Source organism: Nicotiana tabacum, chromosome 5 (genome assembly GCF_000715075.1).
Source record: "Nicotiana tabacum cultivar K326 chromosome 5, ASM71507v2, whole genome shotgun sequence".
Taxonomy (NCBI): Eukaryota; Viridiplantae; Streptophyta; class Magnoliopsida; order Solanales; family Solanaceae; genus Nicotiana; species Nicotiana tabacum.
The window spans coordinates 111,469,582-111,490,070 of record NC_134084.1 but is presented as its reverse complement, the minus strand read 5'-3'; the positions used below and the strand labels follow the sequence as shown (position 1 = coordinate 111,490,070).

The 20,489-nt window shown below is 35.0% G+C and overlaps 1 protein-coding gene and 1 long non-coding RNA gene across 2 annotated transcripts; one reads left to right on the top strand and one right to left on the bottom strand.

Moving 5' to 3' along the window:
* Positions 1–2,237: 2,237 nt before the first annotated feature.
* On the bottom strand, positions 2,238–5,959 carry LOC107765622 (putative arabinosyltransferase ARAD1). Its single transcript, XM_016584286.2, has 2 exons — positions 4,410–5,959; positions 2,238–2,981 (listed from the first exon to the last, which is right to left on the bottom strand). Exons 1-2 carry the CDS (start codon positions 5,304–5,306, stop codon positions 2,427–2,429), a joined length of 1,452 nt encoding a protein of 483 aa, XP_016439772.2. The 5' UTR covers positions 5,307–5,959; the 3' UTR covers positions 2,238–2,426.
* A 3,887-nt stretch (positions 5,960–9,846) lies between these two features.
* Positions 9,847–10,497, top strand: LOC107765626 (uncharacterized). The gene is made up of 2 exons (XR_001643471.2): positions 9,847–10,205; positions 10,312–10,497. It is a non-coding gene; the product is annotated as an uncharacterized LOC107765626 (long non-coding RNA).
* The last annotated feature ends 9,992 nt before the right edge of the window (positions 10,498–20,489 follow it).

The following is a 20,489-nucleotide window of genomic DNA, read 5'->3' as shown; positions in this document are numbered from 1 at the left end:
AAGAATGACTAATATTGAACTAATATTTTACAAGAAAAAACTTAGAATAAATATTTAGCGAGACGTATTCATTTGTTGGACTGAATGCAAGAAAGAAACAAATAACAACTCATTTATAACTGGTTGTCTTCTACAATTTTATCTTATTGCTAATTTGTACTTTTACCGATTTGAATCTTAATTTTATACTATAATTGATTTTGCTATATTTATGATTTCTTTCACCATCGATACTCTTTTTATAAAAATAAATTAAGTGTTTTGTCAATTTAACAAATAAATTTGTAAAATAATTGATTTGGATTTGCTAATTAGTTAATTCAATAATTAATTATTTGTTCTAAACATTAAAAGAAATAACTTAGTTTTTATTAATTTAAATTCTAAATAGCTTATTCTAATTTTTAAATATTTGACAATAATTATATTTTTTCCAATAAGAATTCGATTTTTAAATAGTAAGAAAAATCATATGTTTTGAATATTTATTTGAGAATTCGTAATTGCTAACTCACGTTTTGCATAGTAAAGAATCTCATAGGAATAGTTCAATACAACTCTAATATTAATAGTCCTTAAATAAGGAAATCTATATAAGGTAAAAGTGTTGTTCGATTTTAAAGTCTCTTCCTACCTAGTTTAAGTACGAAAAATATAATAATAAAATTTTAGATGATCTTAAAATTCTTAAATTAGGAAATAATTAAATAACTATTTCGTCTAATATAAAAAAAATTTGAAGGGTAAAATAAGGGAATAACATTTCGCTAAGTGCCTTTATGCTTTTATTTTATTGCTCTAATGATGAGATGTACAGTTGCCCCAATATTTTGGGACGGTTCTAGTTAAATCTATCAAAATGTTAACATTTGTTAAAAAATTTATTTTGCTTGTTTTTCGCTTTTAGTTACCAAATTAGCCGATAACTCTAACGGAAATAGATTAAAAAGATGTAAAAATTAAGTAAAATTTGGATTTGACCAAAGATTTAATTTTATTATATTTATCTATTTAAGTTCAAGCATAATTTAAATTATTTATAACAAAACAAAAAGGTTAAAGACTTGAAAAATAAATATGCGTGATGGGGATTTGGAAAAATATAGAAGTTTATTATAATTAACTATCTAAGTTTGAGACCAAGAATAATTAAATTATTTCTATCAAAATAAAAAGGGCAAAACCTTGGGGAAAAAATTGCCTACGGTTCCTAGCATGGTTAAAAAATAAACTTGGAAACCTAGAAGGATTTAAGAAGAGTCCTCATATTTAGGATTTTGTATATAGCTAAAATAAGGAAGTATTTGATAAACAAATTTTAAGTAGTCAATTGGATCAACTTGGGCCCGCCTAATCATTTGGCAACCTGCATATTTAAAAATTGCATGGGCGCCCTATTGCATGGGCGCCCTATTTGGACGCCTCCATTTAATCTATACCTATATTTTTAAAATTATTTAACCTATACCCTAATTTTGACAACTGCGACGACCGGCTTCTTCCTCCTGACCTATGCGCTCCTTTCTTCCTCCTCTTCTTTTCCTCTTCTTCTTTTCTCTCTCAAACACATGAGACTTTGTATAAGTATTATTGATTGGATATGAAGTAGACAGTGATCTAGCAGTAGGGTATGAGTTGCATTAAAGTCACCCTTAAAGGAACTTGAAACTCAAATCAATAATTGAGATGTTGAAGATCTAATCTTGAAATCATCTGAGTATTTAAATATGAAATTTCAGGTTTATTAATTCAAAATTATTTGACTGAAATCCTTGGACCTGCATTCCTTGGTGGAAACATGATTGAGCATTGTTCGGGAGCGTAAAATTCGAAGAATCATCCGGAGCTCAATTATTGAACATGTTCAAAGATACGAGTCTGAGCCTGGGACTGCAGGGCCAAACTAAAAAACATTACCAGGTTAAATCAGACTAATTGTCTGAAGTTTGCACTATGAAGTGAAGTTTTCCTGATTACCTTTACAAGTTAGGCTAACCTTCAGGTGAAAATATTTTGAAGTTTTGCTTTAATAAGGCCACACTTCAGGGAAAAAAATCCCCCAACATCGTTAATAGTAGGAAATATTTTGTTTGATGTTTAAAAGATTAATGGTATTAGACTACCTTTCGATAATCTTTAATTCACTGCAACTCTCCTCCTTTATCCAAATTTAAAACTGGCTATGCAAAGCTCACATAGATGTAGTTAAATATATAAAAAATAAATGAATGAACAAATTGACCAAAAATCTCTTAGCTATTCAGCAAGCAGAGACCTAAACATTACAACTTTCTTTTTCTATGTTTCTATAAATCTATTGTTTGCAACAATTGGTTAAGTTACAAAAATTTGCTGCAGACAGCATTTCCCAGGAACATATCAGATGTCATTTCAGAACTCTCAAAATCCTACTGAATGTTCAGTTCTTACAAAATATTTTTTGGCAAGGGAAATGACTTCAGCCCTATTTCTTTCGATACAGGGGTCGGAGAATACCTCGACGATTTATGCAACTTGAAATTGATAGCAGGAACCTTACGGGCGATAGCTTGCCAGATCATCTGAACTGCATCATTGTCCTTGGAAGGATATCGATACTCAAACAGATTTTCGATCTCTTTTAACCTCGCCCACATTCTAGTCCACTCTTTTTTTGTGATGCTCCTTATGAAGTTTATGAGGTAATTTTCTTTGAGAGCATCTGATGTGCGGATGAATATGCAGAACTCTGAATAGTCAAGAACATCTTCATAGGGAAGCTCGATTTCATCACTAATGATGACTGGTACACAGTGACTCGCGATAGCATCAAAGAGACGGTTTGATGACGGAGTGTCACCTGCGATGTTAAGACAGAATTTGGAAGAGTGCATGCCTTGAGTTGCTTGTTTTACTCCATTTTTCAGAATACTACCAAAGGAGAAGTGAACATCTTTCTCATCTTTCAGCATATAGAATAACTCTTGTCGAATAGTTCCACCCTGAGGATGAAAAATAAGACTTAGGAACTAGAGCACAATGAAAGAAAGGAATTAGAAAGAGGAAAAAAGAGTAACCAAATAGCCAGGGTATAGTCTTGATAATCTTGCTCAAGTTCAAGATACAAATAGAGAGCAAAGTCTTGAGGATCTCATACTCTATGTATCACAACGATAACCTATCTTGGCAATTAAATGAACCAAAACTATGGCTCGGGCATCCACAATTGCATAGATAGTCTGGTATATCTTCGTGTAAGTAGTAGAAGAGAAATCAGGGTAACCTTCTTTGAATCTAAATCTAGAACTTGCAACATGATGATATCAAATTAACTAGATTCAGTGCTCAATCCATGAGTGCGGATGGACACTTAGTGTAGAATACATGCCAAAAGATACAATGTAGCTTTGTTAAAATGAATCCAAATGACTGACGAATATAACGGATACAGAAACATTCCACTTGGAAGAATATATGCTAGCAAAAAGTTCTAACTTTGCTGTTTTGCTTTATTTCGATAAACAGTGTTTTGGACTGCAGCCAACAACCACAGGGAAAGAAAAGGAATAGTGAAATCAAAACAGAAGAGTTGATCCTGATGACAAGCGATCGGTTTCAGTTGGCCCGCTATGTATCGTGTTGCTTATGTCCTCCCCATGTAACAACACCTGAGCCTTCCATGTGATATTTTATTTTTGGGAACTTGGAGTTGTAATTCCATTAACTTTTTTTTTCAAGTTATAAGAACTAAATAAACAATTGAGGCTGTCTCTTAAGTGATCATGCCTCGATCTTCTGGATAGATATTCAAAAACCCAAGCTATCAGACAGTTGCCACTAAATTACTATCTGCCAAATCATTCCCCTAAATTTGTTTGCTGATTGCTATAATGCCACAGTATGCTATTTCATAAGTCACTAATATGGACATGGCGTGGAAGAACTCTTTTTATAAGCACAACACAACGAGTCCATCAAATGAAGTGCCTGACTTTTAGAATGCATAAACTAAAGAGCATTTATCCAGCGAGGTACATTTACGAAACAAAAAGATAAGTAATTCTTGTACATTTGTACTAACCATATTAATTAATGTACCTCCTATAAAGCTTTTGCAGGTCCGAGATGCTGAATCTCATTATGATTCTTCAAATTCTAACCAGAAAAGGCTATACTGCTCATTATATCACATATCATCAAGTTCTATTCCTAAAGTACATCTCTACCTTTAACCCAATCTATCACAAATCATCTTGCTTCACATTATCCAATTTAGCATCCAACTCCAACCCTATATTGATCCAACTCCTCCCTCCCCGTCGAAATAAATGCACAACATATAATAGATGTAATTACTTAACTATTATCATTACCAGTTAAATCAGAGAGCAATAGATAACAGAAGAGTAAATGCAAAAACAACGACTTACATCTTTTCTGTAGATAGCTCCCTGGAAGTAGAGCAAAGTTGGTCGACTATCAAAACCAGAAGTGTCGTTGTCATAGTTCCTGATTACATGCTTGTAAGGTGCAATCACGTCCTTCTCAACATTAGCTATTGTGGGAGGATACCTTCCAAAGTCTGAAAGTACAAAAATTGCAGGCCAAAGCTTCATTCTTGCATCCAAAAGACTATTCGGATGGTGTGCCACAATGATATGATCTTTTCCTCCCGATCTTTTCCATTCCTCTTGAGCTGTCACAAAGGAAACCAACTTTTCCTGTAACAACGCGTTCGTGCTAGTTTTCTGCCCTGGCTTAAGCTTTGAAAACCGATTATAACTAATCGACGAAAAGAAAGGAACAAATATCACATCAGCTTCTCTTGAATTATGCACTCTTATAGCACTTCGACCATTCAAATTATCATCAAACTCAGAAGACAAAAGATCCAAAGTCAACCAATATTCGATACTGTGCTGCAAGTTTAGTCCACCGGGATATTCAGGAACCGAATTCCTGATATCAGGCCAAACACTCTTCCCCTCAGATTTCCATCCCAATAATTCAAAATGAAATTGTGGGGGCAGGTTATACATAAAAACTTTGAGCACTTGTTTACTAGGATTGCACTTAAACAAATTATACTTTCTCAATGTTCCTTTGTTAGAATAATCAATTTGAGCACTGGATTGTGTATAACCTTCATCGGATAAAGCAAGAATCTTGGACTTTGGTAATATATTAAGGTAAAATAAGTGTCTCCGGGAAGTTGAACGCAGCACAAATAACAAAGATAGCATGAACATAACAGAAGTAACTGAAAACATAGTAAATAAGGATTTTCGACCGAAAAATCCCATAGAATGTACATTTCTCTCTGCCATTGTAATTCTATTTCAGTGAGTCAAAACTCATATAGATGTTATCAAAAATTACAGCATATGATACAGCCAAGAACAATATAATCATTCATTCTACACAAAACTAAATGAAATTCCTCATTCAGCTCACACCAAAATTATGTCTTTGTCCTTTTCCTAGGCATTTTTCACACCATCAATACAAGAAAAAAAGGAATAATTTGAAATAAATGGAGACGCCTTCTATTAACCAATGTATGAATAAAATGTTAGACCCTTTTATTGAAAAACGAAAAGGGTAGGGGAAAAACACGAGAAAGACGAAGAAAAATGGGTTCTTGAATACCAGTAAGAGAAATTTGTCAATAGAGCTGAATGTGGGGATGAGAAATGAACAAAAAAGCAAGATTTTTGAAACCCAGATCAGAAACCACGTGAATTTGATTCAAATATATTGAAGAAATGGAACAAAAGGACAAAGAGGAGGATAGAGTAGTTGCACCAAATACAAAGGGTTAATTCCAATGAACAATTCCCGTTTCTTTTGTCTTCAGGTAAAAAAATGTAAAAGAAAACAAAAAGATACTCAAAATGCAGCAGGGAATGGGGAATCTTCTCTGTAGAAGCGGGCTCATCGGTGTTTGCTGACAACTGCAACAACAACAACGACCCAGTATAATTCCGCTAGTGGGGTCTGGGGAGGGTAATATGTACGCACATCTTAGGCTGTTTCTAGGAGACCTTCGGCTCAAAAAAGCTAGAAGAAGATATATTAATACCATAAAAATGCATAATAAAAATAACAACAATATATTTACCTAAGTTTGCTGACAACTCAGGTACTTTAATTATTTACTGCTTTGTAATTAATCTTTTTTCTTTTTCTTTTCTCGAACGCTGTTTGGTACCTATCACTTTTGGACCCGGATTTGTGAGGTCTACTTATTTTTATTTTATTTTATTTTTTTACCCACAGTGAAGCATCCCTTATATTCGGATTTGTGCTGTATAAGACCCTATTCAGGGAAAAGCGTTCCGTATCAAGAATTTTTTTATACTCAAGACCTGAACCGCAACCTCTGATTAAGGGAAGAGCAATCACATTCACTGCACCACATCCTTTGGTGGTTAGTTATCTCTTTCAGTTTTATTTTATGTAAATTGATTTGATTAGGCATGAATTTTAAGGTTAAATAGAGGCGGAGTTGATGTTCATAATTTTTAAATTTACCCTCAAACTCACAGTTCATTTTAATTATTAAATTTGTAATTAAATATTTATACATGTTACTGGGTTCATCTGAATCCATTCCTAATACTCTAGTTCTGCCCCTACTTTTTAAACTTGTGATCTTGTATATGATGGAACATTTGTTTGATTAAGAATTTTATAATTTACGAGGTTTTAAAAACATCATAATATTTGTGTGATTATAAACGTTTGAAAGTTTAAGGATAAATTATTTTTGAATTTACAAATATATTTTTTGGAACAGATTAAAATATATATATATATATATATATATATATATATATATCACACTATATTAAAAGCACGAATGCCCTATCGAAATGTCGTTTGTCTTTTTACCCTTTAAAAATATTTTACATTGGATAAAATTGTAATTAAATTATTTTCCTAAAATTATAAGTTAATTATTTTCCTTATATTTAGGACTTTCGAATCAACTGAAACTTTAGTTATTAAATCTTTTTTTCCTTGTTTGAACAATATGAAAATCCCTAATATTCAAGAACTTAATTCACCTAGGATTTTATATCTAGACTTCTGATCCTAAATAGATTATCCAAGTTAGAATAGAACAGTTTACCAATACGTTAAAATATTAAATTTATTAGATAATATTTGAGACTTATCAGTCATTAGGATTTAGGAATTTGGGGTAGCAACTATGAATATGATAAGGCACGTAATTAAGAAACGAAAGAACTTGCGGACATGAAATAACTTGAGCTTGCAGACGTTAAATTTTAAATGTATCTCATTTTTTCTTCCTAATTTTTCTTTTAATAATAATAACAGAAATAATAAAAATATTATAATATTTAAAAAGTACACTGATCATAATTATAATAAATTACTAACATTTAAGAGTAGAAAAGAAAGCGGAAGAGTGAGAGAGGAAGAAAAGTTGTAGATAAAAGTCAATGACACAAATGATTTTACAAACATAAAGATTCAAACGTGAAATATCATTGTTTTATGCTTTAAAAATATATTTTTTATTGAACAAAATTTATAATTACAATTAATATTTAAAACTATGGATGAGCCAATATGAAAATTTTGAATCAACAAAAACTAAACATTTCCTTTAAGGTTGTGAAAAAAATAATTAAGCCTTTAAATTAACTTATTAGCAAAAGAATTTAATTATTTTTAAAATTTGACATATAAGTAAAATTATTTTAAGTTGACAAAACACTTAGTACATAGATTTATTTCGATACCAAGACCATTAGTGGTGAAAGAAATTTTAAAAAAAAAAGAAGAAGAAGAGTAAAATTAATAAAAGTATAGTATTGAGAGTCAAACAGATAAATATGCAAATTTGAAACAATAAGAATGATATAGTAAAAGACAAAAAATATTCTAAACGAATTGGTACTTATTATTATACATTTGTTTCCATAAATAACAACTCGCTCTATTTTTTTATATATTAAGTTATTTATTGTAAAATATTAAGTCAATTACCCATTTTAGCTGTAGCGTCAACCTCTTTTTCTCAAAAAAAATGAGAAATTCAATTTTAGTATTTTATTGGGTTTATTCATTGAGATAGGGTACACGCGCAACGCGCGTACTCTAAAAACTAGTATATATATAGAGAGAGTCATATAAATGGAATAAAGAGAGTATATATTATATGTTGTTCAAATGTAGGTAGTAATTTTCCTAGGGCAAGTTACACATTTAGCGGCTATACAATATAGTTTTCCCTTTTTTTCTTTCGTTCCCAGTTTTCTTTCAGTCAGATGTTGATTCAACTTTAAGTTCAACAAACGCAATATGAGTCTGTAAAGTATCCCAAGACACACATTTATTACTTATAGCTAACGGTGAATATTAAAGTTATTTAAACGATTATTAAGGCTAAAAAGTTGATGTAAGGATGAACAGAGCTTAAAATCTGGATCTGGTTTACCTAAAGGTGAGCTTAATCCACAAAAACATAAATCAAGTCTTCATTACTGAATCTGTTTTAAAAAAAAAAAAGCTTTATTGTATACTTGAAAGTTTAACAAGAAGTACGATGATAAATCTTATACCTTGTCCTTTTTATATGTCACTTTAACCGAAAATCACATTAGTAAACGAAGAAGGTATTGTCTTTTTCCTTTTTGTTTTTCCAACTGCACCCTAATTATAACTCCAATAAAGCATATAGGTAATAGGATCATTAGGAGTATTACTCAAAGTTATCTTTTTGGCCAAGTTTCTCCACGGTTAAAAATATTATTTTTTTTCAAAATTGAGGTGTTTGTCCAATCTTTTGGAAGAAAAAATAATAATTTTGAGTAGAATTAGAAGTAATTTTTGAGAAGCAGAAAAATATAGCTTCTCCCCAAAAGCATTTTTTTTGAAAAGCACTTTTCATAACCGAAAGGCCGGCGGCAGTGGCAAACCTAGAACTTTATACAAGCGGGTTCAAACAAATACTAGTCTTCGGCAGCAAGTATACTGGTCCTCGGCTATGGTCCACATTAAAAGGGAAACTAAGTTAACACACAAGGTTTACCTTGCTCTCTTTATTTAGGTTCTTAATATAATGTTAAAGAAAAAATTGCTCGCTACTCTTTATATTAAGTCGCCTTGTTTTTTTCTAAAATAATTTTTTTTTACCTAGATTTCAACAGCAGATCTATTTCTCTACATATTTACAATCGCCTTGTTTATTTTCTTTTAAAATTTACCTAGATTTCAACAGCTGATCTATTTCTCTTCATATTTGCAATTTATTAAAACTTATTTTATAAAATTTATCGTAACAAACATTAATTTGATCTATATTAAAATATCAAACCCATAATTTTGACTCACGCTAGCCGTAAACCAAAAACAACATAAGAGAGCTATAAACTAAATTAAATTAATAATTTCAATATAAAAAGTTCCAAAACTATGAAAAAAAACTAATACATAAAATAAACAATAAGAGAAAGAAGAAAAAGAAACAACAGTGGCGATGCATGTCGATAATGAAGAGACAAGTAAAATAGTTTAAAATAACATGAAATGTTTCATATAAAAAGGTTGTCAAGTTTTGATAGAATAATATTTGAAGTAAAATCAAAAACGAAAATCATTACGTATATAACTACCAATTTATATAAATTGTATTTTTATGTATGTTGGGGTCCTTTAAAATATTCACCCCAATAGCTCCATTCTTAAAGCAAAAGGAAATGAACACACCTCGGCATAATGCTTTCAAATCACGGAGATAGATTGTTAAAGTTATGTATGTGTTTATGTGGCTTTCCCTTATTTAGCACATCTATGTATAAATATAAAGTTGGGAATGTGATATGTGAGTTGGCATATCTCATAAGCCAAGAAAGGTATTTATCTTTCTTTTTTCATTTTTTTGCCTTCTCTCTTCCCATTTTGCTCAAAAAACCTCTAATATTTTTTGTTCTTTTCCCCTTCCCTATTTAAAGTCTTTATTAAATATATGTATAATGACGACAATGAAGAGTTATAGTGTGGTGGAGAGCTGTGTAAAGACAATAAAGAATTCCTGATGATTTGAATAGTCATAACACGGTATCATCTTGGTCATGTAGAAAGGCATCCTAATGAGTGGACTGGTTCTCCAACATCTTTCATCTACAATCCTCTATATATCACGGTAGCAACCGATGATGATCTTGACATCGTCATGAATGGTGTTTTCAGTAAGAAACTAAACTTTCCCCAGAAAATCTCAATTAGTAAGTTCTTATTACTTAATCTTTTAAGTTGAACCATTTTTATTGCTTCTTTATTTATATTTATCTATAGATAATATAAACCGAGAATGGACTAAGTATTGTGGCTTTCAAAAGGTGGAAGTGGAAGACCTGTCTGATTCTGCTATTAGTGTCCTATGTGACTATTTTATGAAGTCAAGAATCTATGAGGTTATTTTGTTTACGTATTATAAACTCAAATAGCATTGAAATTGAATATTTAATCTTTTATCTATAACACCTCAATGAAATTTAAAGTTTCTATTGTACTTCCAAATTATTACTTCATACACTTTTGTGATTGTATCTTTGATTTTATAACATTTAGAAGGTTTATGTAATGTCCAGATGGATGAGCTATAGCAGTGAATGTAACTCTACCATGGGCAAGTAGTTTTTTTCTTCAGGACTATGAAACCTTTCTCCATAGATTGTTAAATTGATCCCTTCAAATTATTGTTGAAGTACTCCGAGAAAATGAAGTGCTCGAAATGGTCTGAGTGAATAGGTGGGTCATTACAACTTTAGTCTTTGGAAGGAGTAATTCATTTCACGTTTGAGGAAAAACAACTCTATGCTTATACATAAAGATCATTTTTTCTTGATTTTTTTCCCTCTTTCTTTACATGTCCTTTTAAGAAAAAGAAAAAAATATAGTATGTATATATTATACAAAAATCAAACATCTCTTCCGACTAAAAATCTTAAGTGGTGAAAAACTAGAAAAATTATAAAATTAATAGTAATTAATAAAACGATTATAACTTGAAATTTAATATGTTTGGGGTTTGAAAACTAAAATGAACCTTTAACATACTTTATATTTGGATGTTTGTAAAAGAATTACTTTGTATATCTAATAAGGTTTTTAGCGGATAATTTACTAGTGTAAAAATAAAGAAAGGCCATAAAAGCTATGGAAAAGTAAAATCATCAAGATTAATGCAAGTCCCAGTTTCGAACACACGACCATTCACATATGATGAATCCGCTTGAACCATCCGAGCAAGGCACTCCATTTATGAAGTAGGTTCAGCAGACTTTAATTTATACGTATTTATTTCTTAGAAAGATAATTTACACATAAAAAAAATACGAAACGGGTTCAATTGAACCCTCTTGAACCAGTGTAGGTCCGCCAAAAGGCGCTTGCTCTGGGTGTTAGGGGTCGTTGCTCACCCAAGCAAAAGGGTGTTTTGGAGCACTAAGGGCGACTAGTGGTTGCTTCTCTCGACAAGACTGAAACCTTCGCTTGCACCACTAGAATCGTTCTGGCACTTTGAGTTGTTACCAATAGTAGTGTAAACACACTTAGAAGCACTTTATAAAATCCTGGGCAAACAATTGCTGCTGAAAGGTATTTTTCAATTTAATTAGTCAAACACAAATTGCTTCTCACCAAAAGAACTTTTTTGAAAAACACTTTTGAAAAAAGTACTTCTCAAATAAATGAATTTTAGAAGTTTGGCCAAACAAGCTATTATAAAACCCTTATGTGAATAAAGTAATCAAACAGTATTCTAATTGTGATGCCAAAACTTTAAATAAAGTATAAAAAGACGAAAATGGGTTCGAAACTAGTCGTTCTGTGACAGGATATGAGTACAGTCAGGGTGGGGGTCAATTAAATTCTTGTTGTCCGATAATTATATTATGCAAGTAAAGTAAAAAAGAAACTCTCTTTGTGTATATTATATAATTGTCGCGCCCCAAATCTGGGGAGTCGTGGTAGGGCCCGAGCGTACCACTCTGTAACTGTGAACTCTGGAGGGGTAACCCAGGGTCTAGACCTGGTAACTCCGAGGATGTGGAGCTTACCAACCAAGTTGATGTTTGACTCTATCTACTGGAATGGCCTATCCAGCTGTCTATTAGGACCTGCAGGCAAGAGATGTAGCATCCCCAGCAAAAGGAGCGTCAGTACAAAATAATGTACCGAGTATGTAAGGCAAATGAATAACTTAAATCTGAAACTGAACTAATAATATAATAACTGAATATAACTGGAAGTCAAAGATAATTTGAAGATATGCTTACATGCTGATACTTACTCAACTCTCTCCATATAGTATGTAAAATAGTTGTCCGGCCCTATAAGGCTCGGTATGTGTAATTGCTCTGCCGTAGTAGGCTCGCTCATAGGCGCTCGGCCATACTAGGCTCTGTATCTTGGTCATTCTGGGCTCGCTCATAGGCGCTCGGCCACAGTAGGCTCGGTATATAACTTACCATCTGATCAGAGGTTGCCCAATAGGGGTCTGCCCATCGATTATAGCTCGATGATAGTGAAAATACTGTAGTAATATAGTTATTAAACACATATAGTTACGGGATCATGCCAAAATGAAGGAAAGGCTTAGCCTTAACATACCTTATCACAATCTGTCCAATAACCACGTTAAACTCGTCTCGTTGCACCTTAATCTACAACAACGATAACAATACTATGATCAAATTATGGAAGGTACAACTATCGCACAACGAACGACAAGCTTATTTTAAAATAAAATGGGCAGCATCTCCCCTATAATCTTTACTTCCTCCAAATTTGACATAACACCACCAACAACAATACAACAATAACAACATGTATACATCATTTTCCAACCTTATATCCATCATAGAATACCACAAAATAGCTCATACACCATAATTAGATCATACAAAAAATGACAACTCTAGTAGTGTCAAATAATCCGAAAATGTAATGGCGAACAACCAACCAACCACCTTGGCATTATGTGGTGTTTCTCCACACCATTTCTCCTCCCAAACTCCATAAAAGCAGTAGCAAAAGAGACAACCCAACAACTATACGAAACAGCCAATAAAACAGTCCTACAAGTACAACAACTCAAAATTGATTTTTCAGTTTACTAAAACACGTTTCGACTTGTCTTTTTTTTTTTCAAATTGAGCAACACAACCAAAAGTACATAATTAAGCCTCTTATCCAATAAATCAGCCATGAATTCAAATTAAAAATAAGTTTACAACCAGACAACATTGACGCAACAACAAACAACATACCACTCTTTCGAAACTCGCTAGGTCTAGTCTTTACGATTGAGTTACAACTCGTACAAGCATAAATAATGGAAGGAGAAGCATAAATTTACCTTGAACTGAGTAGAACCCACTAAGCCTAACCCTTATTCATCCAAAATTAGCTCCCCAACGCAGCTACAAGAAGGAGAAAGGGAAATTAGGAAGTTGTCCGGGCTTTTCGGCACTAGAATCATATCGTAACACCCAAAATAACCTAGGGTTTGTGTAAGATTTTTGGGGAGGAGTTGCAGGGGTTCAATATGGTTTTCTTGGTCTAAAAGATGGATGAAACAAATGAGTTGATAAGCCCTTAAAAGTCCCCTCTTGGCCGACTTTGGAGATTTTAATTGAGGCCTCTCCTTTTGGCAAGCAGGTGATGCACCTACTTGTCACCTACCAGTCTGTGCAGTCTCGCAAAACTGTGAATATCTCTCTACTCCAATGTTGTATAAATGAACGGTTTACTCCATCAGAAACTAGACTCATAGATATTCAATTTTGTAGGTAGATCATCCCATAATTCCAAGTACATTAGGAGAAAGGCTCATCTACATTTGACCTAATTTTCAGCATATTTATGAATGGAACTTGTGATGACTTTTTCCAACTTTTGTTCCACAACTCACTTGACTTCAAAACATAACACATGACTATCATACGACTAAAATAACTCATAACATAATCTCCTTATAATGTTAATCAACCTAGTCTCGCCCGAAAAGTACATGTTATAACATTCCAACTTGTCGACTTTCGACGAAACTTATTTTCTTCAATTTGTTTAGCTTCTAAGACTTCAAATCCTCTAGGTATTCATGATCTTAAATATTTGTAACCTCCACGTTAACATTATTAACTAACTTTGTAAACTTTTCAAAAGGTGATTTCATTTCTGAGCTTACATCAATTGTCTTACGACGTACTCTTACGTACGAAAATATGGGGTGTAACAAAATTGATGAATCCCAGTAACATAATAGAAGCTTCTAGATGTAGAATTTTTACATTGTATCCCTTATAAAAATTCGGGACTCCACCCATACGTGAGTAATGACAACAAGTCATGACGAATGAACATGGTAATCATCAAAGAAAGAGGTATTATAGAGAGAGAAATACCAACCTCTCTCTAATTCCAAACTAACCAAATAGCCACTCAGCAATGGCCACATCCCCACTTTCGGATAGAGACCCTCCTATCAGAATACCACCGAAACCCCCTGATGTTTCTAATGGTGACCCCCAGACTAATATGGAGGACAACATCCCCTCTAAAAACTCCTTCAAGGAAATCCTATTGGAAAGTAACTTGGTTCTTCTAGTAATTATGGAACACACTCTTCTGCGCCACAAAGTCATGACTTTGAGTTGAACGCAGGAAATATCCCAATCCCACTCTCCAATGAGGACCAAATCAGGTTATACCATCCATGGAAATACTCCTTAATCATCAAACTATTGGGGGAGGGAGGGGAATTCCACACCAATTATTGAGAGCAAAGCTCGCCCCATATTTGGAAACCAATTGAACCACTCATTCTAATTGATCTAGGATGAGATTTATTCATTGCTAAGTTCAACATGGAGGAAAGCATGAGCAAAGTCTTAATTGAGGGACCATGGTTTGTAGTTGGTCATTTCCTATCAGCCCGTAGATGGGAACCTAACTTCGTCCCGGCGGAATCAAAATTATCAATAACTGTGGCATGGATAAGGCTACCACAATTACCAACAAAATTTTATGACAGATCCATATTGGAGCAGGTAGGCAACAGTGTAGGCAAACTACTAAAAATTGATACATGTACCTCATCTACCTTAAGAGGTAGATATGCTAGAATTTGTGTCCAAGTTCAAATAGAAATTTCAATAACCACGAACACCACTATTGTTACTCAAAACCAAACAATTGTGTATGAAGGGGAGGAGATACTATGTATGGGATATGGGAGAAGTTGGCCACACACTGAGGAACTGTGATTTTGTAACCATACCTACCCAAGTAAATGATCAGGTGATATCTAGTAGTAGCTCCACTAACGAGGCCACTGCAAAACATCAAAGATCTCAATGGCTCACATTCCCCTTCTCAAAGAACAGGTGTAACCATCACAAGGGAGGTCAACCCCAAAGAAATAAGCAGGGGAAAACGGCAAAAGAAACCAGCATCCAAGTAAAGAGTTTCAATACCTCCTCAGGTACATTCCTAGACCCAAAATCCAAAACCGGTAACCACACCCCAAAAACATATGTTCATCCTCAAGAGCCTTCAAGAGCGCTAGTAGACTTAATAAAGTAAAATAATGATATGGGCCCAAAATTGGGCCTCATGCGTGGAGACCCAATTCACACTACCAATGTAGGAAACACACACGCTCAGCCACAAAAAAATATCATTGGGATAAAAAGGCATCTTAACCATTCTGACCCAATATCAAAAGATGACAGCTTGGGAAAAACGGGTAACACATAAAGTCCCACTAAAGATACCTATCACAAAGAGGAAAAGGGAAGGGCCCCACCCCAAATTCTCATTCTATCCCTCCCAAATCAAGCAATCTCCTGCAGTCAGAAAGTATCTCTTTTTTGGAAAAGGATGCCCTGACAGCCCAAATCAAATCCAAAGCGGGTCAGCCTTCTTCTATGGTGCTCCAACCAAACAATGCACCAATCCTACACTCTACCTACTATGGCAACTCCTCCGACTATGCCTCCAGTAGAGGCAATCAAGTGCCTGCTCAAACTCAATTAACCTCTATGAGCAGTAAGGTGACACTCATTGTCAATCCTCCAAGATTGAGAAAAGATCTCAAACCCCTCAGCGCGAAACCCAACAGTCATGAAATGGGTTATATCCAAAACGCTAAGAGGATGTTAATTCCATCAACTACAGCCGGTGAAGAAACCAAAGAGTCTATCATCAATGGAGAACCAAAATAACCACAACCAGTACCAAAACACCACACCACTCACGATAATCTCCACATCACTACCACCAGAACTCACGCCAAAATCCTGGCTAGGGATGGCGTTACATGGACAATCCCAATCCCTATAGATGACGATTGGGTCAATCCCAGTAGCAATCATTGTCCAAAACCCATGCTACTGGCTCACTTAGTCACCTATTTCTTCCATCAATGCTTATCCAACTTTGGCCACCAACTGTGGCTGTCAACTCTCCTACAGGCCCAATACACGGGTACCCAACAACCCCTATCAATGGAAGAGATCAACAGCTTGATAGGCTAGCTATTCAACACCATGCCCTTCTTCCCAATGATGAACCTAGAAGCACCAATCCTATCCCCTGCTTTCACGCTGTGGCCACATGTGTAACAGTCGATTCCACCACAACCAAACCCAATGTCACCACTGGAACAAACAAGGGTACCAATCAAATCCTAGAGTACCTCAGGGAGTCCAATATAGACCTGGAGAATAGACTGGAAGATTTAGAGGTTCCAAAGACAAAAGTATTGCTCATGCAAGAGGCTCGGGAGATAGAATTCAAAGAGCAGTACGGAGAAATACTTATTGCTCTCTGCCTCAAAAAGCTCATAAGCTGCAAACTAGATCTTCAAGTTGCCTCATCTCCAAACTCAGGAAACTCGGCAGTAGCCATAGACCCTCTGGTGGGACTAGTGAAAGCAACTCCTGTAGGCAAGGGGAAGGGACTTAAGAGGAAAGCCCCATCATAAAACCCATTATTAATAAACTTCATAATATGGAATGTGAGGGGAGCCAACAATGGAGTTTCGCTGGTACTGTGCCTCTATGGACAAACTACATAACCCTGCTATGCTTGTTCTGCTAGAGAGAATGATGGCTAATGTCACAGGGATGATTTATGTCACTTGAATTCTGCCCAAGGTTCACCACTGTGCAGCAGTCAAGCCCAGCCTTGACTTCAACCTTTCCAACTCCTAGAATAATTTTAGGGACGTTTGAGACTTAGAAGAATTTAGGCAGCAAGTAAAGTAAAAGGCACACACGAAATTTATAGGAATTTCTTCCTAACTCATATTAATATGTGAATACAAGAACACAATAAGCCACCCCTTTGGCCAAGAACAAAGAACACCCTAGTTTCATGCCCCAAAATGATTTCCCACCCTTAGAAATATACTTAGACAAAATTTGGCTAACACATATGCCACAAGACTAAGTTTTGCCTTTTGGGACAGCCTTATGCGCATATTTATAGTGCAAGTTACCCAATTACACTTGGCAGCAATCTAAGATAATCAGTTGACAAGCCCCAACTAATGGAAAAACATGCTAAGACATGATACAAAAACGTGCCAACAATTTAGCCCATGATCAGCCATGTTTTGGATGTGGTTGTAACCGCCAACTGCTTGTCATGTGCCTTGCACACTTTTCGTAACTACCCAGCACACGTTTTGTAACTACTACTTGTGCACTGCATGTGCCTATTTTGCCCAGCTGATGCGCGCCCAAGGCTGGCATTGTGCCCAGCCTTGCCCTTTGACACTGCTCCTCCCCAATGTCATGGCCACAGCTTTTCACCTACTGACTTAACCGCACACGCCCATTGTCACAGCTGCCCTCTTATGTTAAGTCGCCCTCAACTTGATCAAATCTGCCTGCATCAATTATCATTGCTTGTCCCGTATTGCCGCGCCTTGTCTTGCCATGTCTTTGCCCCTGCTTTGACATGGATTTGCCTTGCCATTCTTATGTCAACCCGCACGTCCAAGTGAAATGCGCCATGCTTTTGTTCAAGGTGCGTTTATCAACCTTGCATAGTCCATTATGCCGAGCTGCCCGTCATGATGTTGCCCTAATTTTCAGGTTGTGTGCCAAGGCAATCATGAAAATCCTTGTCACAACCCATACCTACCGAGAAACTTTTTCAAGGGGCTAATAGCTAACCATAAGCACATAACTGTTGAGCTTCAATTCTCAGCTCAGTTCTAGTCCCCTATAATTGACCAATCTGGGGGAATCATGGTCGTGTGAAAAGATGACCTGGTCAAGCTAGAGGAAGTATCCACCACTCCTCAGGGAGTCCATGTCATGATCAAGGTAATTCCTGACACCTCCAAGTGGTTTTTTTCTTTGATCTATGCTAGTAGTCATGTTTTTGATAGACATAGATTTTGGCACTTTATCGAAGACATGGCTCTGTATATAAGAGTAATTGGCTTGTAGGAGGAGACATTAATGAAGTAATAAAATATAGATATACATTTGGGGGTAACATCATAAATAACAATAGAAGTAACAGATTTTAGAATTATTTGAACCAGTGTAGGCTTGTGGATTTAGGGTTTAAGCGGCCGAAATATACTTGGACTAACAAAAGGTACACTAAGAGGCAAGACCTCATTCTTGAGACACTAGATAGGTATTTTGTTACGGATGATTGGATTGATATGTTTCAAGAATCCACAGTAACACACCTACCTAGAACCCACTGTGATCATTGCCTTCTCCTTCTTACCATTATCAGTCATCAACACAATGAGCATAGGAGACCCTTTAGGTTTGAGTCTATATAATGTAGCCACCCTGAATTCCTATCCATTGTGTAGAGGAGCTTCCCACTAACTAATGACCTTTTGGGGTTCACTAGTTTGTTTAAGCATAATGTGACTAATTGGAATGCGTAAGTGTTTGGGAACATCTTCCAAAAGAAAAAACACATCCTTACCAGACTTTATGGCATCCAAAAGTCAAATGCCTATTATTTTAGTAGATTCCTCCAGGAGTTAGAAGCCAACCTCCAAACTGAATTTTCAGTTATCCTTAAGAATGAGGAGGGCTTTTGGAAGCTGAAATCAAGAATCAACTAGCTGTGTGATGGTGATGTCAACACTAGATTTTTTTCATATAACCAACCTTAATAAAAGAAGGAGGAACATGATCATTTGTTTAATATATGAAGTAGGAAACCAAATTAAGGAACCCCAACACAGGAATGAAACCTTCTTAAAATACGTTAGTAACCTCTTTAGCTCATCTCATGATTCTTCCACCTGGCAAACCCCTTACACTGATGACACTCCTCTGGTTCTATCAAACATGGTTAGGACATCTATGGATCTCCCATTTAGATCTTCTAAAATCAAGAAATACATTGATTCTTTTGAAACCACTAAAATCTCCAGGGCCTGATGGACTTCATTCTTTTTTCTACCCGAAATATTGACACATCCTTTCTAGTCAGGTCACTAGCTTCTTCCATAAGGTCTTCTCAACATTCACCACCCACCCCTAAAATAAACAAAACCTTCTTATGTACAATTCCTAAGTGTCCTATTCACTAAGATCATTATGAATAGGACTAAGCCTTTCCTTATTCCCAATACTGTTGGACCTACACATGATAACTTCCTCTCAAATAGAAGAGCTGCTGATAATGCTATTGTTGTCCAAGAATACATCATTTATTTCCAAAAAATGAAAGGGAAAAATGCGAACATGATCCTAAAGGTAGATCTAGAAAAAGCTTTTGATAAACTTAAGTGTTCCTTCATTAAGGATTCCTTACTGTTTTTAACTTCCCATCTAATCTGATCAAACTGATTCTCTCCTGTATCTCTTCTAGTTCCATCTCTATTCTAGTCAATAGGAACAAAACTAAGTTGTTCTGCCATAGACAGGGAGACCCCATTTCTCCTTATCTCTTCATTATCTGCATGGAGAGGCTTTACAGGACTATTGACCAGGTTGTGTTGAGAAAGGATTGGCTCCCCATAAGTACCATTAGGGGTGGTCCCAAAATTTCTCACATTTTCTTTGTAGATGACCTTACATTATTTGCTAGAGCCAATAGAAAAAATTGTGATACTATCTTGGCCTCACTTGAGGATTTCAATGTCGCTTCTGGGCAAAAGGTCAACTTTCAAAAATCCAAAGTTATTTTCTCTGCAAACTGTAAAGAGGACTGGGCCATCCATTGTTACAACATGATAGGAATTAGGAAAAGCACAGAGTTTGGTAAGTACCTAAAATTCCCCATCTTCCATAAAAGGCCTAATAACATGGACTTCCAATTCATCATTGACAATATAAACACTAAACTAGCTGGATGGAAAACTAAGTTTTTAAACATGGTTGGCCGTACAACCTTGGCTAAAGCAAGCCTGGGAAGCATCCCCAGCTATGTGATACAATATAAAGTTGACATCTTACATTACTAATCAAATTGAC